This window comes from Perognathus longimembris, chromosome 11 (assembly GCF_023159225.1).
Source record: "Perognathus longimembris pacificus isolate PPM17 chromosome 11, ASM2315922v1, whole genome shotgun sequence".
In the NCBI taxonomy this organism is placed as follows: domain Eukaryota; kingdom Metazoa; phylum Chordata; class Mammalia; order Rodentia; family Heteromyidae; genus Perognathus; species Perognathus longimembris.
Window position 1 is genome coordinate 67,979,500 of NC_063171.1, and position 27,014 is coordinate 68,006,513.

The 27,014-nt window shown below is 54.5% G+C and overlaps 2 protein-coding genes and 1 non-coding gene across 3 annotated transcripts in view; 2 read left to right on the forward strand and 1 right to left on the reverse strand.

The window, feature by feature from the left end:
- Cdc42bpa (CDC42 binding protein kinase alpha) overlaps nt 1–22,707 on the forward strand; it is a 172,787-nt gene extending 150,080 nt beyond the window's left edge. Inside the window, 9 exon segments of the mRNA XM_048357522.1 lie at nt 477–1,070; nt 1,972–2,069; nt 4,041–4,125; nt 5,497–5,620; nt 7,013–7,130; nt 17,719–17,836; nt 22,269–22,354; nt 22,356–22,430; nt 22,542–22,707. Of these exon segments, the coding sequence (XP_048213479.1) occupies nt 477–1,070; nt 1,972–2,069; nt 4,041–4,125; nt 5,497–5,620; nt 7,013–7,130; nt 17,719–17,836; nt 22,269–22,354; nt 22,356–22,430; nt 22,542–22,673 (1,430 nt within the window). The 3' untranslated portion in view covers nt 22,674–22,707.
- Nucleotides 10,779–10,885, forward strand: LOC125360323. The gene has a single exon (XR_007212713.1). It is a non-coding gene; the product is annotated as a U6 spliceosomal RNA (small nuclear RNA).
- A 926-nt stretch (nt 22,708–23,633) lies between the features above and the next one.
- Nucleotides 23,634–27,014, reverse strand: part of Coq8a (coenzyme Q8A) — a gene marked incomplete at its 5' end in the record, with an annotated part of 20,836 nt that continues 17,455 nt past the window's right edge. The window contains 16 exon segments of the mRNA XM_048358263.1: nt 23,634–23,757; nt 24,028–24,392; nt 24,527–24,612; nt 24,918–24,981; nt 24,983–24,994; nt 25,098–25,192; nt 25,195–25,204; nt 25,301–25,333; nt 25,335–25,443; nt 25,539–25,634; nt 25,719–25,798; nt 26,012–26,152; nt 26,276–26,292; nt 26,295–26,360; nt 26,447–26,569; nt 26,664–26,738. Of these exon segments, the coding sequence (XP_048214220.1) occupies nt 23,634–23,757; nt 24,028–24,392; nt 24,527–24,612; nt 24,918–24,981; nt 24,983–24,994; nt 25,098–25,192; nt 25,195–25,204; nt 25,301–25,333; nt 25,335–25,443; nt 25,539–25,634; nt 25,719–25,798; nt 26,012–26,152; nt 26,276–26,292; nt 26,295–26,360; nt 26,447–26,569; nt 26,664–26,738 (1,496 nt within the window).

Consider the following 27,014-nt stretch of genomic DNA (forward strand, 5'->3'; position numbering starts at 1 on the left):
GGGAAAAGTTAAATGGTGAATGGAATAAAGAGGAAGCAGTTTAATTTAGTATTCATATATAGAGTGGCCTAAGTTCTATCTTTCTATCAGGTTAGATCATAAGAAATGAATTCACTTACATCTGGCTAGTTCGTTAGCCATGGAAATTCTTCAGGAACCCCACGTGCAGTTCCCTCAAGCTTAGCGCCAGGAAGCGCGTTTTCCTGGCGCACCTGACACACTCGTGCGCAAGAGCCCTGCCCTGGGCTGCCAGAGCCCTGCGCGGAGGGTAATGCCTGCGGCCAGGAGGCAAATGCTCTTTTAATGAGCTTCATTGTCTGCCTTTTTCCTCCTGATTTCTGATTTTTTTTCTTCTATGAATGCCCATGTGTGTTTATTATTAGTGCATGTGTATCCTTTTGCCTATAATGGAAACACCTCAATGGATAACCACTTTGAAACCATTTTGCCTTTGACCTTGTCATTTCTGTGCATAGAAATTATTAGAGTTGGTGACAATAAGAAGATTCACCAGATTGAACTCATTCCACACGAGCAGCTTGTTGCTGTGATCTCAGGACGAAATCGTCATGTGCGGCTCTTTCCTATGTCAGCTTTGGATGGGCGAGAGACAGATTTTTATAAGCTGGCAGAAACTAAAGGGTGTCAAACGATCACTGCCGGAAGAGTGCGCCACGGAGCTGTGACGTGCCTGTGTGTGGCCATGAAAAGGCAGGTCCTCTGTTACGAACTGTTTCAGAGCAAGACCCGTCACAGGAAATTTAAGGAACTCCAGGTTCCATATACTGTTCAGTGGATGGCAGTCTTCAGTGAACAGCTCTGTGTGGGATTCCAGTCAGGATTTCTGAGATACCCTTTGAATGGAGAAGGAGGGCCGTGCAGTCTGCTTCATTCAAATGATCACACACTGTCCTTTCTAACACACCAGCCGATGGATGCTATCTGCGCAGTTGAAATCTCCAGTAAAGAATACCTGCTGTGTTTTAACAGCATTGGGATATACACTGACTGCCAGGGCCGAAGATCCAGACAGCAGGAGTTGATGTGGCCAGCAAATCCTTCCTTTTGTTGTAAGATTCTCTCTTAAAAAAAAAAAAAAGATTGTTATTAAAAAGGTGATATACAGAGGGCATTACAGTTATATAAGTCAGGTAAAGAGTATATTTTCTGTTTTGGACAATGTCAACCCTTCCTCAGTCTCTCCCAGAAGATGCTCTTTCTTGCGGGTGGCTTTATCTTTCTGTTCTCTTCCTTTTCCTTCTCCAACTAAATGTAGTCATTGTTGTTTTGGTCAGTCCTGGGACTTGAACTCAGGAGGGTAGTGCTGTCCCTGAGCTTTTTTTTCCTCATAGCTGGCTCACTACCACTTGAGCCACCACTTCATTTCCAGCTTTGGGTGAATAATTGGAGATGAGAGTCTCATAGTCTTTTCTTCCCAGGCTGGATTTGAACTATAGTCCTCAGATCTCAGCCTCCTGAAGAGCTAGTGTTGGTTATAGGCATGAGCTACCATCATTCAGCACAAAACCAGCTTTTAAACAACCTGTTATATGGTGTGTCAACTCTTCCTTTATGAATTATGTTCTATTTTCTTCGAAAATGTTTTGATATCTGGGTGCCTGCGGCTCCTGTTAATTATTTACTCAGGAGGCTGATCTGAGGATCACGGTTCAGACCCAGCCTGGGCAGGAAAGCGCTTGAGACTCTGATATCTCCAATTAATCACCAAAAAACCAGAAATGTATCTATGGCTCTAGTGGTAGAGTGCTATCCTTGAGCAAAAAGCTCAGGACAGTTCCCAAGTCCTAAGTTCAAGCCTCAGGATCAGCACACATACAAAAATGTTTGATGTTCTCATTTGATACGGATAGGGTTTGGCTGAGCTTGCACTCTCCCGCTACACAGAGTAGACCTTTCAAAGGCTTTGGTTCCCAGTAACCGTGCAGCTCCTCCCGCTCCCCCTTCTCCCAGGCTACAGCGCACCCTATCTCTCAGTGTACAGTGAAAACGCAGTCGATATCTTTGATGTGAACTCCATGGAATGGATTCAGACTCTTCCTCTCAAAAAGGTAATGTGATGTTAAAGTCTAATAACTAAGCTGGTTGATTTTATGGTATGAAGCTCAACTTAACACCGTTTTTATTGCACTATTTTCACACGGACACACAAAAATGCACAAACCTATATAGTTTGATTGTTAATGATGATCAACTGGAATTTAGCCTACAACATAAAATGTCAGTGTCATCTTCTAAGACGTTTTGGTATGCACTATTTAATCCTGTAGAGACAGAGTTTAGAGTCTAGGAAAGTAATCAGACTTAGAATCAAAACTGTTTAGGTGTTTCATGATTTAAAAATAGAGGTTTCACGTATTCAAGCACGTAATATTTTTCCCTTATTGTTTCCATACATAAAGAAAAATTTTGTACCTATGGAACTGCTATTTTGAAAAACAGGTGTGTAATCTCTCACTCAGATATATGGTCTATGAGCCCGCATGTTCTGACTGAAGGATAATTTAGGAGCAAGTGAAATAAAATAGCCAGATTCAAACTTCAAAATGGACAGTCTTGGGGCTGGGAATGTGGTGGCTTAGCAGTAGAGTGCTTGCCTACCATGCATGAAGCCCTGAGTTCGATTCCTCAGCACCACAGAAACAGCCAGAAGTGGCGCTGTGGCTCAAGAGGTAGGGTGCTAGCCTTGAGCAAGAAGAAGCCTGGGACAGTGCCCAGGCCCTGAGTTCAAGCCCCAGGACTGGCAAAAAAAAAAAAAAAAAAAAAAAGTATGTATGGACAGCGGGCAGCCTTACACCATGGCTCTCAAATGTAGCCACAATATATAAAACTACTGAAATATGACCTACTTTGGAAATCTGGACTGGCTGCAGTCATCTTTATGTTTAATTCTTCAATTAATTTTTGTAATATATGTGAGAGAATACATGACCTTAATGTAATATAATAAACTGGTCACTTGTGCTAAATGTATTGTTTTGTCCATAATAGAATTGTGTCCATCTTGAATGGATTTGGAATTGATTTCCTGCATGTAGCCTGAGGGAGAGATTCCATTTTCTTTGTTCATATAGGCATTTGTTTCCTCACCATTTACTGGTGGTCCTTTTCCATGCCATATACATCACTTGTGGACATGTTGTATTTCATGACAAGAACTCATAAGGCAGATGTGTTGATAGGTTCTTAATATAATTATATGCTCACTAAGGACTTTTAAAGGATAAATCTCCAAGAGCCAGGTGTCAATGGCTCACACCTACAATCCTAGCTACTCAAGAGGTTAAGATCTGAGGATCATAGTTCAAAGCTAGCTCAGACAGGAAGGTCTGTGAGACTCTTATCTCCAATTAATCACCCTCCACCCAAATAAAAAGCTGGAAATGAAAGTGTGGCTTAAAATAGTAGAGAGCTAGCCTTGAGCACAAAAGCTCAGGGATATTGTCCAGACCCTGATTCAAGCCCCAGGACTGGCAAAAGGAAAAAATATGTGTGTGTGTGTGTGTGTGTGTGTGTGTGTGTGTGTGTGTGTGTGTTATACATTGTATAAGTATATTTCTATTATATTTATTTATTTTTCCCAGGATATTCTTTCTTGAAAGTGTTATCCTACCTTCACTTGTTCAGGTTAGAGTATTTCTTCTTAAACAAAATTATCATTACCTCCGTTGAGGTGTTTCTGAGAGGATTATATATTTGCTATTTTGTTGTTGTTTTGGTTGGTTGTGGGGCTCTACCACTTTGAACCACAGCACCACTTCCAGTTTTCTGATGGTTAATTGACCATAAGAGTTTCACTTTCCTGCCCAGGCTGACTTTGAACCGTGATCCTCATACCTCAGTCTCCTGAGTAGCTAGGATTACAGGTGTGATCCACCAGTACCTGACATAAGGACTGTATTTTGAAATAAGTGAAAGGTCTTTTAGAAAAGTCTTACTAGTATGTACTCAATGGGCCAGAAGTTTTATGATTTAGTTTTAAGAGTTGTGTTGAAATACTAATTTCATTTTTTATATTTTAGGTCCGACCACTAAACAGTGAAGGATCTTTAAATCTTTTAGGATTGGAGACAGTTAGATTAATATATTTCAAAAATAAGATGGCAGGTAAGAAAATACTTACATTTATTTATAGGAGCGCTTCAATGAAAATATTATCTCAGCCCAAGGTGACATGAATATTAAGTGCCAGAGTGAAGATTTAAACTCTCATACATCTTAGGCCAGAGTCTGTATACCTGGACACTAGCAAACTCTCTTAAAAATATTAAATATTAGGTAAAAGTGGTTGTAGGGACTTGGGAATGTGGCTTAGTGGTAGAGTGCTTGGCCTAGTATGCATGAAGCCCTGAGTTCGATTCCTCAGCACCACATAAACAGAAAAGGCCAGAAGTGACGCTGTGGCTCAAGTGGTAGAGTGCTAGCCTTGAGTAAAAAGAAGCTCAGGGACAGTGCTCAGACCTGGAATTCAAGCGCCAGGAGTGGATTTTTTCTTTTTCTTTGTCTTACTTAGATAATAGCATCCCCAGTCATGTCATGTGGATATACAGTTGTCTGTTTCTTCTCAGACTGTGTTCACAAACGTTTTCAGGCTTTCAGAGTTCTTGGATGACAGCTGTTTACCTCTAAATGTAGAAACTGCCACAGGAATAGATAGTAAGTGACAAGGGGCATACTATTAAATACCTCTAGGATTAGAAGAGAAAAAATAATGACAGTCTCTAAGTCTTTAATGTTTGCCATATAGCCCAGGCTGGCTTAGAACTCACTATGTAGTCCCTGGCTCTTGCTCCTTCTGCCTCTGCCTCCCACATTCTTTCAGGTGTGTACTTCCACATCTGACTCTCGGTTGTTGTTGTTGTTTAATTGGGATAGGGAAGGCAGTACTGGGACTTGAATTCTAGCTTCAAGGTCTTGTTTCGGTTTTCTTCCTCATGGCTGACACTATCACTTTGAGCCACACATCCAGTTTCAGTGTTTTGCTGGTTAATTGAAGGTAAGAAAGAGTCTCATGGATTTGTCTGCCGAGGCTGGATCCAAACCTTCATTCTCAGATCTCATCTTTTTGAGTAGCTAAGATTATAGGCATGAGCCAGTGGAGCCTATCTGTAAGCTTATCTATGCAGGAGGCTGGTATATGAGGATGGAAGTTCAGTGCTAACTTGGGTAGTCTATACGATACTTATCTACAGTTAAGCACCAAAAAGCTGGAAGTGGAGCTGTGGCTCAAGTGGTAGAGTACCAGCATTGAGTGGACCAAAAAAGAGAGAATGAAAAGGTGTTTGGTTAGCTCTGCTTAATTTCTGCATGTATCTCTTTTATTTATCCTATTGAAAAAAATCACTGTTCATGTGCTGTGATTATCAGTGCATGATTCCAGAAATCAGAAATGCACATGTCCAGTAGTGTCATGGAATTTAATGGATAAAAAGCATCTTTGTAGTTCAAACGGCATCATTATTCTTTTTTTCCAAACAGAAGGGGATGAACTAGTAGTTCCTGAAACGTCAGACAATAGTCGGAAACAAATGGTCAGGAATATCAACAACAAACGACGTTATTCCTTCCGAGTCCCTGAGGAGGAGCGGGTGCAGCAAAGGAGGTACACCCATCTGAACTTGTGCTCGCTGGCCAGTGGTGCCACCAGTGTTCTGAGTGTATCTGGTGACAGTGCCGTAGAAGATCGGTCACTTATCTGTGGTAGCAAAACTCCAGAGCTGGAGGTGTGGTGCCACGGTGGTAAAGTGCTTCCCTCAGGAGTGTGAGGCCCACAGGTTCCGTCCGCAGTAACGGCACCCCTCAGCACCATGTTAGCTAACATTCTCCAAGTTAACAGAACACACTGGGTAAAGCACCGCACTTTGATTAATTCTGTGTATATGCGGATTAATCTTAACGTAATGGAATATATAGCTTTGTTCAGTATAAATCCAATCATATCTGTGCATGTAGTAACCTTGTATATGGAAATTGAAATTATGTTCATAAGTAAACAAATGGGTATATAATGTTTGTCTACATATAAAAAAATTCTAAAGGGTCTATCAGTAATTTTAAAAAATAGGTACAAACGGGTCAGACTATCTGTAACTAGTGCAGAAGTTTTGGTATCTTACTCAAAGGACATGACCCTGCCGTGCACAATGGCTCAAGGCTGGCCTAGCTACTTAGGAGGTAGAGATTGGGAGATTGCAGTTCAAGACCAGCCCAGGTATAAAAAAAATTTAGCAAGACTCCATCTCAACCAGTGGCTGGGTTATCCCAAGTGTTATCCCCAGCAACACAAGGAAATGCAGTAAAAGGATCAGACCTAATGGCCTGGGCTAAAGAACTAGCACCTCTCCTTGAAAATAACCAATGCAGAAAGAGTCGGAAGAGTAGGGTGGTCCAGCACCGGCCTACTATAGCATACTTGAGGACCTGAGTTCAGCCCTTAGTGTCAACAACAACAAAGACCCTGACCCTCTCGGGCGAGAGTACAGCGCTCGCCTAGGATGCCTAGGGTTCTGGGCTTGGTCACCAATTCTGAATAAAATTGTTAAAAAGACCCTCCCTCAGCCAGATGCCAGTGGCTCACACCTGTCATCCTGGCTACTCAGGAGGCTGAGATCTGAGGATCATGGTTCACAGCCAGCCCAGGCAGGAAATTTTGTGAGGCCTTTATGTCTAGTTAATTACTAAAAGGCTGGAGGTAGAAAACTGTGGTTCAGGTGGTAGAGCACTAACCTTGAGTGAAAAATCTAAAGGACAACTCCTATGCCCCGAGTTCAAAGCCCAGTACTGGGACACACACATAAAAAAGACCCTATTACTTTTCTCATCCCAGATTGTAAGATGTTTTCATTTAAAGTTAAAGCCAAAGCATTTTGAGGAATTTGACTATATTTTGTTATCCTTATTATTTAGCCTATATTTTTACAAAAATAAAGTATTCGATTTTTTTTCTTAAGTTACCTAGACTGAAAAATATCTAAACAGGTGTTCTGCCTTACAGGGAGATGCTACGAGATCCAGAAATGAGAAATAAATTAATTTCTAACCCAACTAATTTTAACCACATAGCACACATGGGTCCTGGAGATGGAATACAGATCCTAAAAGACCTGCCCATGGTAAGAGGGAAGAGGAGCGAGTGTGCAGATGAATGGGGTGAGAAGTAGTGGGAGAGGGGGGAAACGTGTGTACCCATATATATGAGCTTCAGTACATATATGCAGACTTCACAGGATGTATTAGTTTAATAAGGAAAGATTTTCCTCAGAAGGTCACAAAATGCCCATAAGATGTATAATGGCATACACGATAAGGAAAACTAAATTTAGACTTCCGTCACAAACCTAACAGCCCCCTGGTTCCTTGTTCTTGAGATATCTTGAAGACCTAATGGCAGAAGTAGCAGAACTTAGCTACCAAATCTCGAAGTTGACTAATACACATAGTATTTGTCCCCCACGACCACCCCTGCCAAAATTCACCTGGTAGTTAATAGTCACATCTCTCAGCTAATCAGAATAAAATATTCTTTCAAGACAAGCAGACAAGTCAAACACACTTGCCACTAGGCCATATTCCCAGCCCCAAATGTTTTTTCTTCGGCTGTTTACAAACATGTTTCCTTGTCAATGACCCATTTAAAGTACACCACAGGAAACTGTCATGTTTTGATGGCATGAAATTGTGTCCTCAGACCTGTTAAGTTGACATTATGGACATCAGTCATAGTTGAGCCATCCAGATTCTGCTGGCTCACAGTACTCCCGGGATATACACTTCCAGCAAAGTGATAAAACTTAGGAGCCTTTTGGTCAATAGGGACAGCAGCTAAGCTTTGCACAGTTTTAAGTTGAATTAACGTTTTATGGTTATTTGTGAATTGTAACCCAAATCTCTTTCTAAGGAAATGTCTTAAATTAACCACATTACAAAACTTTTGTAAAAGAACTAAGAGAGGAAAAAAAAAAGTAGTACAATTGGGTGAGCAATTAAATTTACCATAAAAGTTAACATAGTAAGGGAGTTTCACATTTATTTCATGGGAAGAAAATGAAATAGACATATATCTGTACATACTCACTCAATATTTGTATTAATAATCCCTCCTTTATGAGATTAAAATCATTCACAAAACTTCCCTCGTAGAATGAGAATTTTAACCAGCTGTGTTGAGTAAATGCTAATAAAAGTCTACAAAAGCCAGACAAGAGCCAACCTTCATATAACAAAATCAAGTAAGTTTAAGATTAACCACATTAAAATATTCAAACTTTGTATTTTAAAGCTACAGTATTTTTTTTAGCTTTATCCAGACTGGGAACTCAGATTTCTCCCTGTTGTTTTCCCATTCTTAGTGCTTTCTTCACTGTCTTAGTTTCGCCTCAGAGGTAAAAGTAACAGAGTCACATAGCCTAGAGCCTCGGGGTTTTGTTTTTCCTATGGAAGTTACAATGTCAAACATAAAATGCCTTGATAGTTGTTTTTGTTAATTTAGACAGTTGAAATATGAATATATTTATAGCTTATATTTGAAAAACCTTAAACTTTTTGAAATCTCATTTGTAAATAATCTTCTTCACAAATGACACCTAGATAGCATTATGGAGGATAGAGAGACCCAAGTTTCAGACACATGCATCTGTTGTGAAGAATACACCAGCAAGTACAAAACTTTCAGTAGTGAACGAAGTTTTAATAGATTCATCCTTTACTTTTTTTTGTTTCCATTTTGAAGATGTTGTGAACGAGGGAGTCCCTGCCCTCTACCACTTGAGCCATGCCCACAGTCCCTTTATTTGTATTTCGTTTTTGAGATGAAGTGTTGCTGACTTTGCCCAGGCTGGCCTCAAACTCGTGATCTTCTTGTCTTACCTCCCGAGTAGCTGGGACAACGGTTGTGCACCGCCAGCTACTTTTGTTTCGTTTTGGTGCACAGGAAAGACTATTTCTCGTATTTTCCAACAGTGTAACAAGAATTACAGAAAATTTTAGTAGTAATTCTATAAATTATAGTTACAGTATTTTCCTCAAAATGAAGTTGTTTCAATATTCAGTATGTTTCTAGCCATGGCATTCTGCCATCAGGGAAAAGTCGTTTTACTACCATTACAAATAAGAAATTTTACAGGAAAGTCCTCTCCCTTGGCCTTACTCTTTTCTTTCATCCTCCTACCACTTGAAGTACACGATATCTGTTTGATGTCTTTTTTACAAATCTTACCACTAAGCAGCACAGGGTTAGCTGGCATTCACCGAGGATGGCTCCTCAGCAGGCGCCAGCGACGGGGTTCCAACCAGACGTCCTTGGTGGTGGTGGCGGTCACCATTATCCCAGGTCACTCCGTCCTAGCAATTCAAGTCAGTTGTGAAAGTCCCTCCATTCTGCTTTCCTTCCCTGCCTCTTTCCCTCCCTCTTTGGATTTGGGCTGGAGCTCAGGACCTGGATGCTGTCTCCTCGCTTTTTTGCTGGAGACTGGTTCTCTGCCTCTTAAGTCACACCTCCACTTCGCATCACTGTCTTCATACCCTGCAATGCCATGTGTGTAGGAAAATAAACAAGAAGAAGACAGAACCGCGTGTCCACTTCTCGGTGTGTCTCATCACCTGGGTATGTCATGTGCAGCAAAGGTTTTAGGTTTCTAAGTTCTTGTTCTTTTTTTATGTTATTGTCATACCTTTTCGATTTCATTCATCTGAGGCTTTTTTCTTTTCTTTTCTTTTTGTCTTTCCTTTTTGGCCCTGGGGACCAAACCCAAGTCTCAGGCCTGCTGGGCAAGCTTGGTGCCACTGAGCTATGCCTGCTCTGAACCGTGTCTTCTACATGTCTGTATCCATTTAATCATCTAACAAGTAGCTATTGAGCACTGTGCTTCTTCAGGGTAGACACTGGGAAACAGTATCATATACAAGTCTGAAATAATATATGTCTGTGTTTGTATGCATGCCTATTAAGAAGCGTATTGGGTTTTAGTATGTTCTCAAGAATTACGGAAATGAAATTGCAAACTATTCACAAAAAGAAAAAACACATTGAAGTGAGTCACACACGTGAGCAGCCCATCCTAAGCCATCGGGTTCTCATCTGGGCTGATTTTTTTTTTTTTTTTTTTTTTTTGGCCAGTCGTGGGCTTTGGACTCAGGGCCTGAGCACTGTCCCTGGCTTCTTCCCGCTCAAGGCTAGCACTCTGCCACTTGAGCCACAGCGCCGCTTCTGGCCATTTTTTCTGTATATGTGGTGCTGGGGAATCGAACCTAGGGCCTCGTGTATCCGAGGCAGGCACTCTTGCCACTAGGCTATATCCCCAGCCCTGGGCTGATTTTTTAATGTCTTATCTTACCGAAATCAGTGCTGCTCTCCTGTGAAATACTTACGGGCATAGAAAGTTTATTTAACTAGTTTTACAGCTTAATTCTGTTTCTTTTGTACCAAATGATCCAGAAGTAGAATTGTTTGTCTCCTAAATAACGAGGGCTATGACGTCTAAGGTGATCGTTTTATTTCCTTGCCATCATGTAGCAGATGTGAACCTTTTATTGGTGCCTGAGTAAGCTAAGTCAGCCACTAGTATGAGGTGGGGTATGTTTTTTTTTAGAAAGATACACTGAATTTGTATTCTTAAATCTTTATCACTTGCCTTTTTAAGTGTTCGCTAGTATAAAGGAAAGCAGCTTTCCCTCCAGCCGAATACAAGAATACTGTTTTGTCTGTATAATATATGTTTTACCTGCTAGCTCAGTGATTTGGGGGCTTTAAGAAGGGATTTTGCGTGCTCACTTTGGCAGCACATAGACTAAAATTGGAACAATACTGAGAAAATTAGCATGACCCCTGCGCAAGGATGACATGCAAATTCTTGAAGCATTCCATATTTAAAAAAATTTTTTTTTTTTTTTTTTGGCCAGTCCTGGGCCTTGGACTCAGGGCCTGAGCACTGTCCCTGGCTTCTTCCCGCTCAAGGCTAGCACTCTGCCACTTGAGCCACAGCGCCACTTCTGGCCGTTTTCTGTATATGTGGTGCTGGGGAATCGAACCTAGGGCCTCATGTATCCGAGGCAGGCACTCTTGCCACTAGGCTATATCCCCAGCCCCTAAAAAAAATTTTTTAAGAAGTGATATTGCTTGGACTTGGGACTGGGAGAGGCAGCTAAGTGATGGAGCACTTGCCTAGTCATCAGCTGGCTTGGGTTTCGTCCTCAGCATGCCCCACAAAATAATAGCAATAAGAATTGGAGTTGTTGGTATATCATTACGCTTCTTTTTCTCTTTTTTTGTGCCAGTCCTGGGCCTTGAACTTGGCCTGGGCGCTGTCTCTAAGCTTTTTTGCTCAAGGCTAGCACTCTGCCACCTGGGCCACAACTCCACCTCTCCTTTTTTGGTGCTTAATTGGAAATTAAGAAAGACTCATGAACTTTGCTGCCGGGGCTGGCTCTGAAGACCACAGTTCTCATGTCTCAGCCACTGGCACTGGCTTATAATTTTGCTTCTTAAAGTGAAAATCACATGTATATTAGTAGGGTTTTATAGGGCTTTATTTTTTTTCTTTTTGGTAAAAGACCTTACCTATCACTGTTAACTCTTCTATCTCTAAAGTAAAAGTATCCTTGTAGAAGAAGCCTTTGAGCTTGGACAGCTCCTGAGACCTCTTGACAGAGCACACTCAACTCAGTGTCTGAGCCCTGCTGGACTCAGCCACTGTTCCTTTTAACATGTCACTCCACCCGGCTCAGGTGAAGCTCGGTGTGACCCCGGTTGCTCCAGAAGCACAGTTGCTCCCCAGAAGTGAGTCTTCCCCATTCTGGATGGTGACTGGCCACTGAGTGGGACTTCCCAAATATGTAGAAGTGGTTATTGTATTTGAGTCCTTGGCTTCCAAGACTTTTTTCTGTATCTTTGATTTTATATCATTTTGCTTAAAACACACACACACACACATACACACACACACACACTTCTGAAGGGCAGGGTTTTTCCCCCATATTAAAAATAAACTAACTTGGGCTGGGACTATGGCCTAGTGGCAAGAATGCTTGCCTTGCATACATGAAGCCCTGGGTTCGATTCCCCAGCACCACATATATAGAAAATGGCCAGAAGCGGCGCTGTGGCTCAAGTGGTAGAGTGCTAGCCTTGAGCAAAAGAAGCCAGGGACAGTGCTCAGGCCCTGAGTTCAAGGCCCAGGACTGGCAAAAAAAACAACAAAAAAAAACTTGCTGCTTGTTGGTGTGTGTGTGCGCGCACAGACAAGCCCTCGCCCAGCTGTGCCACTGCTACAGAGTGGCTCCTGCTGCTTCTTGCTTTTTCTGTACTTTTTGTGTTAGGTGGATTTTGTTTAACCTTGTTTTGATTGTTTCACATAAGAAAACACTGAATTGGGCTGGGGATATGGCCTAGTGGCAAGAGTGCTTGCCTCGTATACATGAGGCCCTGGGTTCAATTCCCCAGCACCACATATACAGAAAATGGCCAGAAGTGGCGCTGTGGCTCAAGTGGCAGAGTGCTAGCCTTGAGCAAAAAGAAGCCAGGGACAGTGCTCAGGCCCTGAGTCCAAGCCCCAGGACTGGCAAAAAGAAAAAAAAAAAGAAAACACGGAATTGAATAATGCTTAAAGTCCACACCCCTGCGAGTTTACTCTCTACTCACAGTAATAGAGCTCTTAGCAAGAACACAACAAAATGTAAGTTTCTAAGCCTGAATGTACTTCACTAAGATTCAGTCCTGGTGAAGGCTCCAGCTCGTTGAGTGTCATTATTGTTTGAAGTGTCGTGTATGTGGTCCATTTGCAGCACCTTACATCTCTCTCTTCTTTCTGTTGTTTCAATAGCCAGGCTTCCCTTATCCATCCCCTCATCATCACTCCGGTCTGATCTCCTCGCCGATCAACTTTGAGCACATCTATCACATGACTGTAAATTCTGCTGAAAAGTTTCTCTCTCCTGATTCCATAAGCCCCGAGCATTCCCCGTCTCTGCGCTCTGTCCCTGGTCCACCGAGCTTTATGCCTCCGAGGGTATGAACAGCTGAGTCAGGTGTTCACGTTCACTAACCGGATGCACATCTCCTGTTGCCTGGCCTAACGTAAAACACCACGGAGGCCGCCGTGCCTCCTTGTCTGCCAGCTTCTGGTCTTCCCCGGGCCCTTTCTCTGCTTACTTCCTCTTCTGATTCTATTTTATTTTGTCCTTTGAGGAAAAAGATGGATGAATAAGAAGGATTTTTGCTTTCGTTTTTGAAGCAAGATATTAGAGGTTTATCTGTGCGTGATAAAAATGTTCTTATGATGTTTTTAGTTACAGATACCATCCTAAAAAAGATAGCCCATAATGGAGCTTTATCCTGTTAAAACAAAACAGGAAAAAAAAAGCTTTCTTGAATTTCTGAATCCTTAGTAGCTCGTGTCCCTGTAATCAGTTCAATTCAGAGAAACTTACTTGTAATGAAGTTAGTATTTTTATCCATAGATGTATCCTTCATAAAATAACCCTTTGAAAAAGCCTGAAGTCAAAATAGAGTTATACTACAAGTTAATAACAGGTAGGATTCTGAAAATGAGGTAAATTTGCTGCTATGCCTGCCCTTCCAGGTAGTATTCAAGATGAGAAAAGTGGGTCCTAGAAAGTTAAGAACCGAGAGAAGCCTCGGCCCCAGGCCGTCCTGTGTGCTGTTGTCTGGGGTCTTTGTTTACCAGTGCCTTTGCATTGAGGTGGAATGAGGTTACTAAACAAAATAGCCATGTTTTTATCAAGTATTAGATGTTTATACTGACTTCCAAGGAAGTTACTTTTCCTAGCTTTGCACTGTATTATGCAAACATACTTCCCATAGTAGAAAAATAGTAATACCAATTATTAAAATTTGCATATACAGTAATTTCCCAATAAGAAAATTAGCTGCGGGGCTTTTGGTAGCTGTTCTGGAGTTTGAAGCTAAGACTTTGTTAAGCAGATGCTCTGCGGCTCGAGGCCCTCCGCCAGCCCTTTGTGCTCCAGCTCCTTGGAGACAAGGCCTCACTGCCCCAGCCTGTGGGTCACAGTCTTCCTGTCCACCCTTCTCCTGGACACAGGCCACCATGTCCAGCCTTTTCTCTTGAGACACAGAGTCTTAGACTTTTTGCCTAGGCTGGCCTCGAACTGCTGTCTTCCAACCTCAGCCTCTCAAGTAGCTAGAATCACAGGCAAGAGCTGTTGTGCTCATGGTGCCCAGCTAAAAGCTCATTTTTGAATGTACAAAATTAATATAAATTATGTTTGGAATTATTTTGTCACTGACATTAAATTATAAAGTAATCTAGGTGTCTTACCTGACAGAATTAATCATGACAGTGCCCGGTGCTGGTATTCACATCTGTAATCCTAAATACTAAGAGTCTGAGATCTGAGGCTCAAGGTTCATAGCTGACCCAAGAAGAAAAGTCCATGAGACTCTTACCTCCATTGACCAGCAAAAAAAAAAAAAATAGACTGGAAATGTGGTCAAGTGGTAGAGCACCAACTGAGAACAAAAAAGCCAAGTGAGAGCATAAGGTCCTGAGTACCAGCAAAAAAAAATAATCATGATAAAAACTAGTCCTAGAAATAATTTTCCAAGGTTGCTGTTTAAGTTAATCAGGGCCATTCATGTGAAAGGTGATATACTAAGCAATAGCTGTTCTAGCTTACAAGTTATCTTTGAGCAGAACAGTGCCACCAGTGTAACTAGAAAAAAACAAACAAACGTGTGTTTCCTGTCAGTTTCTAATGAGGCTTACTTAATATTAATTGGCTGAGTGATAAGCTATTTAGAAACACCCTCCCTTTGTTTCGGTAGGAGTTCTAGGGCCCGAATTCGGGGCCTGGGCACTGGTCCTTAGCTTTTTTGCTTGAGGCTAGTGCTCTACTACCTGAGTCACAGTTACATTTCTGACTTTTTGCTATTTAATTGGAGATAAGAGTCTCATGGCCTCAAACCATGATTCTCAGATCTCATCCTCCTGAGTAGCTAGGATTACAGGTGTGAGCCACCAATGCCCAGCTACAAAATATTTTTCAGGAATAACTGACTAATTGGCATGTTTTGAAAGCTGCTTTACTATTTATTCTAGAGTAGGCTTATAAACAGAAAAAAAATCATTGTATCTTAAGATTATAGAACATAAGGTTATAGAAATACCCCTGCCTGTTTTGAGCTTTTTCGGCTGCATTGTGCCCACAATTGCTTGTGTATTCTTTGTGTAAATGCTGCATTGCTAGCACTGACTGATTCCGCTGTTTTGTTTATTTTCTTGGGGAGGAAGAAAGTCAAGCTTTTGCTCTAAACACCTCATTAAGAATTACATGGACGTTGCCAGCTCTGTGTAGGAACCGGGTGGTAGTACAGAATGTGGGACCGGTGAGCTGGCTTTGAGCTCTTCAGGAGGTGACGCGGGGCTTTTCGGTGGCTGCTGTTCCCACCGTCCTCGGCCAGCTCTGGCTCTGCCCCGGCTGATGGCTGGGACTAGGAAGACGCTGCGTAGCCACACTACCCATTTTCCTGCTCATTTCATTATTTCATCTGTGCCATATTAGAGCAGAGGACAGTCATCTTTTGCTCAGTGTAGCATATGAGTCAGGTTACTTCAAGAATTGCTACAATTGTGTTTATTCCCAGGGGATATTCTGCTCAGATGATACATGTTAAATGATACCCATCATTATTTATATAGGATCATAATTTGAAGTTTTTTAAATTACATTGTCAGCTAAATAATCCCAATACTTGAAAATTGGGATTTCAGATATCATCCGTTTATTCAGCAGATAGCTGACGGGACTGGAGTCTAGTGTCCAAATAGAAGTTAGTATAAAAAATGAAAAGGTCAAGGCTGGATCCGTAGCTTAGAAAAGATAAAGAGAAATGCCAAAATGTGAACAGGGACATAGAGCCGTTCATGAGCCCTGTGCTTCCTAAACAGCCAGGACAGGCCTGGCCACCCCGCTGCCTCAGAAGAGCCTGGGCCACCCCCGAGCCTGGGGGGGGGGCGGGGGGGCAGCCTCCCAGCCGCGTTCTCCCAGGGAAGACACCTTATTTAAACACTTAGACCTGTTAGCTTTCTGAACTTTCTAAAGCATTTTGCTAAGATAAATGTGCACAAACATTGACTAATAGGAATCCCTACCAAATCAGAATCATTCCAAAAATAAATGGTGTGGGCCTGAGCCCCAGCAGATCAGAGGTTTACAGTTTTGAGCCAGTAAACGGATGCAGGCAGTAGTGACATTTTAAAGCATACTAATTTTGTGTCCTATTGCTTTTTTCTTTTTCTTGGTGCCAGTCCTGGGGCTTGAACTCAAGGCCTGGGCACTGTCTCTGAGCTTCTTTGCCCAAGGCCAGCACTCTACCACTTGAGCCACAGCTCAGCGTTTGGCTTTTTGGTGGTTAATTGGAGATTCTAAAGGACTTTCCAGCCTTGGCTGGCTTCAAACCAAGGTGCTCAGATCTCAGCCTCCTGGGTTATTTATAGGATTACAGGTGTGAGCTACCAGCTCCTGGCATTCTGTTGCATTTTTCAAAAAAGCATGATCTAGTATGATCAGCCCTTTTGAGAAAAGTTCATTGGAGGGAAAGATGAATGGGAGACACCGAACTGTTCATAGTGCACAAGAAGCATCGTCAGCCTTACGATTTCCTCGTTAACCCGTGTGTCCCGTGCCCTCCAGTGGAGAAAAGGCAGACACTTAGAGTGAGCCTCTGGCAGGTGGCTCTCCCGAGTGGCTGGCCGTGGCCTCGTGTGATGGGCTGGGTGTAGAGTGATCAGGGAGCACTCAGCTGAAGTCACTCTTGGAGAAGCAGTGCACAGCCTCTGACTTGGACTGATTTCCTCTTCTAACACCTGAGCACTTGGCGAAGTGTCAGCGCTCGCTTTTCTAACCACTTGCTTTCTCGGTTGCATTTCACGAGTTAGCCTTCCCTGTAGAGGGGTTGTCACCAGGCCCCGCACACTTGCTGTTTGAAGTAACTAGACCAGAGGTTGGCAGTGAAGTTACGCATGGCTGTGGAGGCCATTGCAAAGCGGGCGAGTGGCGCACACGTGCTGGTTATGTCGTAGCCACGACCGCTGGCGTCCTCTTGAACCCCAGGAAGCACGCAGCAAATAGCACCCTCAGGGCAGCCGGGCGCGCACAGCACCGGCGTGAATTCAGCTGACTCCTGTCCTGAGCAGCCGCTTGCAGGAGAGCTGGGAGGAGGACCTGGGGCCCGGCAGGCAGCTTTGCTTCCGGGCGCCTGCGCGCAGGGGGGCTGCGGGGTGGACGCCATCAGAACAGGAGAAAGCGCCTCCCGGAGGTGGGCAGCAGCTTGCCCACGGTGGCTGAGGACTCGCGAGGGGGCCCCCAGGAAGAGGGGGCCCCCAGGGCGGCCGTCAGACCCCCCAGTCCCGGGGCGCCCTCGCGCGGCCCGGCCCAGGGCGGGGGCGCCTCGCTTTCACTGGCACTTGGGCAGCTACCGAGTTGGCCCGAGCAAGTTAAAATCTCCAGGCACCCGCAGATGTCCATGTAATTCTCCACGCGTAACCGTGTCACTTGTGCTCACTGCCGTCACGAGCAGAAGCCGTGATCCGAGGTACCGGCCTGGGGCCGGGCGGTGGGCGGTGCCCGCCGGGCCTGCCCTGCCGTCGGGCGTCATCACTGGGCGGCGCGGACGCCCCTGCAGCGCGCCTGTCGCCCTGCGCTGACGGACGTGCCTTCTGCTTTCAGAACCCTCGCCCCCAGGAGAGCCGGGCGGCCTTCAGCGGCTCCGTCAGCATCCCGTCCATCGCCAAGGCCCGCCCTGAGCCGGGCCGCTCCCTGAGCGCCAGCAGCGGCCTGTCCGCGCGTGAGTGCGAGGGGGGGGGAGGGGGGGGGGAGGGGGAGGGCGGGGGAGGGGGGAGAGGGGAGGGGAGCGGCCGCACAGCGGGGATCGGGGCTGCCGGCTGTGTGGTGGAGGGGGAAAGGGGGTTCCCGCGCGGAGACGAGCAGGGCGACACTGCCGTGGGGACGGGGGGCGGGGGGGGGAGGGAGGGATTCGAGACGGGCGGTGGTGGCGGCCACACTCGATTGACAGGCACTTTGAGTTACCCGGAGGGTCCGAGCTGCTGGGCACATGGCAGACAGAAAGGGAAGAAGGGGGATGAGACGGTCCAGGGACTGCAGACAAGCATGGGGTGAGCCCGCCGGGAGAGCCCGGGAGAGAGCGGGGCGCACAGGGCCTCTGAAGACGCTGCAGGGCGAGGCCGAGGCGGGAGAGAGGGGCGGGGACGGGGCCGCCGGCGAGCTCCAGAGCGCGTCCTTCACCCAGAGACGGGCCGGCACCCACCGGACACGCGGGCCCCCCGAGCTAAGACGGGCCGGCCCCCACCGGACACGGCCCCCCGAGCTAAGACGGGCCGGCCCCCACCGGACACGGCCCCCCCCCCCGAGCTAAGACGGGCCGGCACCCACCGGACACGGCCCCCCCCCCCGAGCTAAGACAAGCCGGCCCCCACCAGACACGGGGTGCCCCCCGAGCTGAGACAAGCCGGCCCCCACCGGACACGGCCCCCCCCCCGAGCTAAGACAAGCCGGCCCCCACCAGACACGGGGTGCCCCCCGAGCTGAGACAAGCCGGCCCCCACCAGACACGGGGTGCCCCCCGAGCTGAGACAAGCCGGCCCCCACCAGACACGGGGTGCCCCCCGAGCTGAGACAAGCCGGCACCCACCAGACACGGGGTGCCCCCCGAGCTAAGACAAGCCGGCACCCACCAGACACGCGGGCCCCCCGAGCTAAGACGGGCCGGCCCCCACCGGACACGGCCCCCCGAGCTGAGACAAGCCGGCACCCACCAGACACGGCCCCCCCCCCGAGCTAAGACAAGCCGGCACCCACCAGACACGGGGTGCCCCCCGAGCTAAGACGGGCCGGCCCCCACCGGACACGGCCCCCCCCCCCGAGCTAAGACAGGCCGGCACCCACCAGACACGGGCCCCCCCCCCCGAGCTAAGACAGGCCGGCACCCACCAGACACGGGCCCCCCCCCAGCTAAGACAAGCCGGCACCCACCAGACACGGCCCCCCCCCCAGCTAAGACAAGCCGGCACCCACCAGACACGGCCCCCCCCCCCGAGCTAAGACAAGCCGGCACCCACCAGACACGGGCCCCCCCCCCCGAGCTAAGACAAGCCGGCACCCACCAGACACGGGCCCCCCCCCCCCGAGCTAAGACAAGCCGGCACCCACCAGACACGGCCCCCCCCCAGCTAAGACAAGCCGGCACCCACCAGACACGCGGGCCCCCCGAGCTAAGACAGGCCGGCACCCACCAGACACGGCCCCCCCCCCCCGAGCTAAGACAAGCCGGCACCCACCAGACACGGCCCCCCCCCAGCTAAGACAAGCCGGCACCCACCAGACACGCGGGCCCCCCGAGCTAAGACGGGCCGGCCCCCACCGGACACGGCCCCCCGAGCTGAGACGGGCCGGCCCCCACCAGACACGGCCCCCCCCCCAGCTAAGACAAGCCGGCACCCACCAGACACGGCCCCCCCCCAGCTAAGACAAGCCGGCACCCACCAGACACGGCCCCCCCCCCCGAGCTAAGACAAGCCGGCACCCACCAGACACGGGGTGCCCCCCGAGCTAAGACAAGCCGGCCCCCACCAGACACGGGGTGCCCCCCGAGCTAAGACAAGCCGGCACCCACCAGACACGCGGGCCCGAGCTGAAGTGCCCGGCCCGCACCCCGCACCCCGCGGCCCTTGCGGCTGGGGTCGGGGTGGCGTCTGGCCCGAGGGCGGCCTGCCCCTCTCCACTGGGCCTTGCCGGCCGCGGGGTGCAGCTCGGGGACCCGCAGCGCGCGCCTCAGGCCCCCGGAAGCCTTTCCTCACTAGCAGGCGCCGAGAAGGCTAGCTCGTGTGACCCCCGTGCGCTTGAGTGTTGGGCGTGAGTGCACACCACCCCTGCGCGTGCCCTGCGCGTGCCGGCTCTGCCGCGGGGAAAGCAGACGAGTGCCTCAACTGCTGCTGGAGAAGGAAGCACGGCTGCCCCTCCTGGTGTTCCAGGCTCAGGCAGCCCCCGTCCCTCAGCACCTGCCCCCCAGCAAGTGGGGGGGGGGCCGCGGGCGGCTGGGGGCGGCTGCAGAGGGGCGTGGCCGGCCGCGCCCGCGGACGGGGCTCCTGCCTGTCAGCGGCGGCCGCGCTGGCGGGTGGGGAAGGAAAGCCGCCGCCATCGCCGCCGCCATCGCCGCCGCCGCCTGCTCCAGGCCCGGGACTGCGTGGCGCGTGAGCGGCTCCCGGCCTCAGCCCCGCGGCGGCGCCCACCGCCAGCGCCGACCACCGCAGCCGCGCTCCCGCGCCCAGCCTGGGGCGTCGCAAGCAGAGCCCGAGCCTCGCGGGCCTCCCTGCCGCCACGGGCGGGAGCCCCGCGGGGTGTGCGTGTGTGTGTGTGTGTGTGTGCGCGTGTGCGTGTGTGTGTGTGCGTGTGTGTGTGTGCGCGCGTGTGCGTGTGTGTGTGCGTGTGTGTGCGTGTGTGTGCGCGCGCGTGCGCGTGTGTGTGTGCGCGCGTGTGCGTGTGTGTGTGCGCGTGTGCGTGTGTGTGTGTGTGTGCGCGCGCACGAGTACATTTTGGAAGAGTTTGCCCCTTGCTGGGTTACATTCCTAATGCTCTGGGCCACACCCCACCCACATGGGCATTTTGAGTATTTAAAGTGAGAGAAGGGGCTGTGGCCTCGTGGTGGAGCGCTCGCCTCGTGTACGCGAAGCCCTGGGTTCGAGTCCTCAGCACCACGTAGATAGAAAAGGCCGGAAGGGGCGCTGGGGCTCAAGTGCTAGCCTTGAGCAGAAAGAAGCCAGGGACAGTGCTCAGGCCCTGAGTTCAAGACCCAGGACTGGCAAAAAAGCAACCGTGAGAGGCGGCATGAATCAGTGAGGGGGACTTAGGCTGTGTGCACAGAAGGGGACGGGATTGGTGAGCCCCCGAGCTTCGCAGGATTGGGACACAGAGCAGAGGGAAGGCAGAGCCCCCCACCCCCGTGCCGCCCCCCCCCCGCCATGCTGCGGGGCTCCTGGGCCTCCACGGCTGGTGCGGGTTCGGGAGCGTGGCCTCCCACACGCAGCGTGTGTGACCACGGGCTCGTTCCCTGTGGGCACAAGCATTTCGTCTGTCTCCTCCGTGGCGTGTTGTTTTTGTGCTGGTCCTGAACTCGGGGCCCGCGCGCCCTGCTGAGCTTGGTTGCTCAAGGCCCGCGCCTGCTGCTGGAGCCACAGCGCCGCTTCGGCTTTAGGTGCTGAACTGGAGGTCGGCGTCTCACTTTCCTACCCGGGCTTCGAACCCCAGGGCCTCAGCTCTCCGCCCCGAGTCGCTGAGGGGCCCATGTGTGAGCTGGTGGCGTTTGCTTTCCATTTTCATATCATTTCAAAACTCTAATTGTGCCATTGTTTTAATACGAAATACGCGTAAGCTTGGGACGCGCTGGCAGGGCCCCGTGTCGGGCGTGTCGGTTCGGGTGGAGCTGTGGCTCTGCTGCGCTGCGGTGTCTGGTGCGTTGCTGGCCGTGGCCGCGTCCCGCTTTCCCCCGCGCTGCGCTCCTTGCTGAGGTTTCCTGCGGGCATTCTGCAGGGGGGGCGGGGCGGGGGGCGGGGGGGGGGGCGGGGCTGTCCCCCCAGGGCGGGGGGCGGGGCGGGGCTGTCCCCAGGGCGGGGGGCGGGGCGGGGGGCTGTCCCCAGGGCGGGGGGGCGGGGGGGGGCGGGGGCTGTCCCCAGGGCGGGGGGGGCGGGGGCGGGGGCTGTCCCCAGGGCGGGGGGGCGGGGCGGGGCTGTCCCCAGGGCCGGGGCGGGGCGGGGGCTGTCCCCAGGGCGGGGGGCGGGGCGGGGCTGTCCCCGGGGCGGGGGGGCGGGGCGGCCTCCGCCTGAGCCCACGGGAGGCGGCGGGGCCACGCCACCCGGCCCTGCGCGGGGAGGGGCAGGGAGCTGGGCTGATGGGGGGGGCCGGCCGGGCTGCCAGGACTCCGGGGGTGCTCACGGGTGGGCGCGGCTGTGAGGCGTCGGTGGTGTCCACCGTGCGGCAGGGTGGGCGCGGGGGCCGCCGTGGACGTGGACGGCAGGGCGGGGGGTGGGGCCGCGGGGCCGCCGTGGACGTGGACGGCAGGGCGGGGGTGGGCGCGGGGCCGCCGTGGTGCACACGTGGCCCTGGGACTCTGGGGAAGAAGCCGGGAGGCTGCGGGCTTCCTTCCGCCGGCGGGCGGCGGGGTCCTCGCGTGTCCCGGCGTGAGAGTGACGCCCGGCCGCCCGCAGGCTCCTCGGCACAGAACGGCAGCGCCCTGAAGCGCGAGTTGTCGGGGGGCAGCAGCTACAGCGCCAAGCGGCAGCCCTTGCCCTCCCCCGTCCGAGGGCTCCCTGTCCTCGGGGGGCATGGACCAAGGAAGCGACACCCCGGCGAGGGACTACGACGGAGAGGTGAGTGCGCGCGGGCGTCCCGGGCGGGGGGGGTCCCGGGCGGGCGCGGGGGACGGGGGGGTGCGGCGCCCGGGTTCCCCCCCGGCGCCCGCTCACGGGCCGGGCTTGCAGGACTCGGACTCGCCGCGCCACTCCACCGCCTCCAACAGCTCCAACCTGAGCAGCCCGCCCAGCCCCGCGTCCCCCCGCAAGACCAAGAGCCTCTCGCTGGAGAGCGGCGACCGCGGGGGCTGGGACCCCTGAGCCCGCCCCCGGCGCCCCCGGCGGGAAAGGACGACGGGGAGGGCGGGGGGACGCCCGCACCCCCCGCGCGGTGTACATAGTCACAGGAGCACCGCGGGCCGTCCAGGACGCTCGCCTGCCAGCCGCGGCCTCCTGGAGCGCGGGGAGGGGGGCCCGGTGGGGAGGGCAATGCAAGTCCAGCCCCGCCCTCCCCACCGGGGGCTCCGGACGCGCTCTCCACCGCCTCCACCCATCTCTCCACCCGCCCCCCCACGTGGGCCGGGACCCCGCTCCAGACCCCGCCACCCCCGCAAGCCCAGGCCCCTCCTTCCAGACGCTTCTTCCCGAGCCTCAGCCCCGCCCGCCGCCCCGCCCCGCCCGGGACACAGAGCAGGACTTGGGCCTGGCGGCCATGGTCCCGTCACACGAGTAGCAAATAAAGACGTCGTCTCCTGGAGCCGCCTCCGCCTCTTGCTTCCCCGGCACCGGCACGGGGGGGGGGGGGGGGGGGGGGGGGGGGGGGGGGGGGGGGGGGGGCGGGGGGCAGGGAGAGGGGCGGGTGTCGGCTTCGGCCGGAACACCGCGAGGGCCGGGGCCGGGGCCTGCAGCCGGCCCGGCGCGGCTCCCTGGTGCTCAGGGCCCTCGGCCGCCTGAGCCACCGCCTTCTCTGCGCCTGTGGTGCTGAGGAGTCGAACCCAGGACCTCACGATGGCGAGTCTAGCTCGCTGCGCTCCGCGTGGCCCGTCACGGCCCGGCCTCCCCCACGCGCGGCCCTCGGGCGGGCCGCTGGGCTTCCTGGGCTCTGCCAAGACCTGCACTGGCGAGAAAGGCTGCGTGCGGCTGGGCGCGGGGCGCGTGGAGGACCGCGGGGGGTGGGCGATCCCACGGGGAAGCCGGCCGTGCATCTCCCAAGCGGCCCCAGACCCCGCCCCGTCCCCGCCGCAGCGCTGCAGCGCCACCGTGGGGGTGGGGGTGGCCGGCTCACTGCCGCCCTGGGGTCCCAGCCACGCGCTTGGTCCCCGCAGGGGCGGACGCCGCGCCGTCGTGCAGGCCCAGGCCCGCTCCACCTGCGCCCGCCCGGCCCGGGGCCAAGGAGCCGCCCGGCCTGCGAGCGCCCAGGAAGGCGGGGGGCAGTGGCTGTTAGCACGCCGGCCTCCCCCCCTGCACGCCCCGCACGCCGGCCTCCCCCCCTCTGCAGCGCGGGCCTCAGGCGGGCTGGCGCGAGGGTGCTGGAGGGCGGCATCGGCCCGGGCCCACCCTGACCCTGGGCCCCTTGTGGCCGCCCCGCCACGCAGAGTGGGACCCCTCCCTCCCCCCCTCCCTCCCCCTCCCTCCTCGGCTGGAGGCGGCGGGCTTCGGCGGCGGGAGCGAGCACGGAGCACTTTGCGGGGCCAGGCTTCCTTCCGGGGCGTCTTTATTGGAGACCCCGCCGACCCCGCTCCCCGCGGCCCGGGCTACGGGGCGGCCCGGCGCTGGCAGGTAGCGGCCGTACGCGTCCTCGAACATGGCCTTGCAGGGGAAGCGCGCGCGGAGCTTGGAGCAGATGAGGAAGGAGCCGCCCATCTTGCGGTGCAGCGAGTAGGTCTCCTCGGGCGGCGGCACGAGGCGGTGCCGCAGCATGGTGGGGATGAGCCCGTGGATGCGCTCCGTGGTGCTCTGCGTGCCGAAGTCGAACGGCTCCTCGGAGGCGAAGGCCTCGCCCAGGATCAGGATGGCGTCCAGGTGCGCGTCCTCCATGGCCTGCGCGGGCGGGCGCGGCGGCGGGGGCGGTGAACCCGCCTCCCCGGGCCGCCGCGCCCCCCAACCCCCCGCGCCCCCAACCCCCCGCGCGCCCACCAACCCCCCGCGCGCCCCCCAACCCCCCGCGCGCCCACCTTGACCTCGTAGCCCGTGAGGAACTTCATCTCGATGGACTTCTTCAGCACCGTCTCCCGGTCCCTGTCCGCCGCCGCCGGATAATCTGCGGGGAGCGCCCGAGAAGCTTCCAGAAGCCGGGGAGGCCTCCAGGCCGCCCGGCCCCGCGCCCCGCCCCGCCCGGCCCCGCGCACCGCCCTCCGGGGCCCCAGCCCGGCCCCGCGACCCGCCCCGCCCGGCCCCCGCGCCCCGCCCCGCGCCCCGCCCCGCGCCCCCAGCCCCGCCCGGCCCCGCGCCCCGCCCTCCGGGGCCCCCGCGCCCCGCCCCGCGCCCGCCCCGCGCCCCCAGCCCCGCCCCGCGCCGCGCCCCCAGCCCCGCCCGGCCCCGCGCCCCGCCCTCCGGGGCCCCAGCCCGGCCCCACCTGGATGTAGAGGTCGGTGAAGGACGGGTCGTACTCCCGCGTGGCCCCGAAGTCCCAGCAGCGCCACCTTGGGTGGAAACAGAGAAGCTGCGCCCGGCCCCGGGGGAGGGGGGAGGGGGGTCTGGGGGGGAGCGCTCCCGCCCCCCCTCCCGCCCCCCCCCCCCGCTGACCTTGTGCTGGTCGGGGTCGTAGAAGAAGTTGGCCCAGTTGGGGTCGGTCTGCATGATGTGGAACTCGAACAGCTCCCGCAGGCACAGCACCAGACGTTGTAGCAGATCTGCGGGGGGGGGGGGGGTGAGCCTCGCCCGCGCCCCGCACCCCCCCCCGCGCCCCGCCCCCCCACGCCCCCGCCCCGCCCCCCCCAGCCGCGCACCTCGTTGCGGATCTCCTGGCTCAGCCCCTCGGCCCTGGTCCAGGGGGAAGCCGGACACCAGCTCGGTGGTGAGCACGCGCGGCCCGCACAGCTCGTCCACCACCTCGGGCACGTAGAAGAAGGGGTGGCCGCGCAGCAGCTCCCTGCGGGGGCGGCCGGGGGCGCGCGTGGGCCCGGGCGCGGGGGCAGCGCTCCCTCCCCCTCCCCCCACCCCCGTCCCCGCCCGCGCGCCCCGCACCTGAACTTGCGGGCGCAGGCGGCCTCGCGCTCGTAGTCGCACTCGAGCGTCAGCTCCCGCCGCATCACGTCCATCAGGTGCTCGGGGAACAGGCCTGCGGGGGGCGGGGCGCGGTCAGGGCGTCCGCGGGGACCCCCGGGTCCCCCCCCCCCCGCGCCCCCCTCCCCGCGCCCCCGCACCTTCGGGAGCATGTTGCTCATGTTCAGCACGGCCATGAGGTTGCTGACGTCGCTGTCGATGCTCTGGGCCACGCCGGGGTACTGGGGGCACGGGGGGGGGGGGGGGGGCCTGACAACGCGGCCCGCCGGGGCCACGCCCCCATGCCACGCCCTTGTCGCCACGCCCACGCCCCCCGCGTCCTCACGCCACGCCCCCATGCTACGCCTCGTCTCCCACGCCACGCCCCCCGCGTCCTCACGCCACGCCCTCGTCCCCCACGCGCCACGCCCCCCGCCCAGGCCTTGGCGCGGCACCTGGATCTTCATGGCCACCTCGCGGCCGCCCTTGAGGCGGGCCAGGTGCACCTGCCCGATGGACGCGGCGGCGAACGGCCGCTCCTCGAAGTACTCGAGCCGCTCGCGCCAGTGCGGGCCCAGGTCGCCCGCCAGCGTCTTCTGCGGGAACACGGGCGGGCGTGAGCACCGGGGCCGGGCCGGGCCGCCCGGGGAGGAGCCCCGGCGGGGAGCCCGCCCCCCCCCCCCCGCCTCCACCCCCCCCACCCCCCGCGCCGCCCTCACCGTCATCTGCTTGAGCGCATGAAGTCCGCGCTCTGCCGCACCCGCTCGAAGACCTTGGCCAGGTGGGGGTTGATGAAGGCGTCGTCTGCAAGGCGGGGCGGCCGTGAGCCCCGCGGGGCGGGCGGGGGGGGTGGAGGCCGGTGTCCCCCCCCGGGGCGCCCCCCCACTCACCCTGGATGCTCAGCATCTGGCCCAGCTTGAGCGCGGCGCCGCGCACCTTGCAGAGCGTGCTCACGATGCGCTCCGCGTTCGCCTCCGACAGGAACGGGCTCGAGTCCAGCACCGCCTTCCGCCCTGCGCCACCGGGCCGCCGTCACGCGCCGCCGGGGGGGGGGGGGAGCCCTCCCCACGCCCCGCCCCCCACACGCCCCCCCCCCCCCGCGCTCACCGGAGGAGGCCTCGGGGCGCAGACTCTTCTTGGCGACCTCGGCCAGGGCCCCGAAGCCCAGCCCCACCGCCAGGCCTGCAAGCACAGGGCCGCGCCGGGCTAGGACGGCCGGGCCGGGCCACCCGGGGCCAGCGCGGGGGGACGGGGCCCCACCGCCCCCACTCCCAGCCCCCCCGTCCCCACGGCAGCAGTGCCGAGCGGGCTGTGGGGCTGTGGAAAGTTCCCGAGTGACACCCACGGGTCCTCCAGGGCGTGCCGGCGGGGCGCCCCCCAGCCCCCACCAACACCCCACTTGCCCGAAGCCCAGCCCCCCGCCAGTGCCCGGGGGCCCCCCGCCGCTGCCACAGCCAC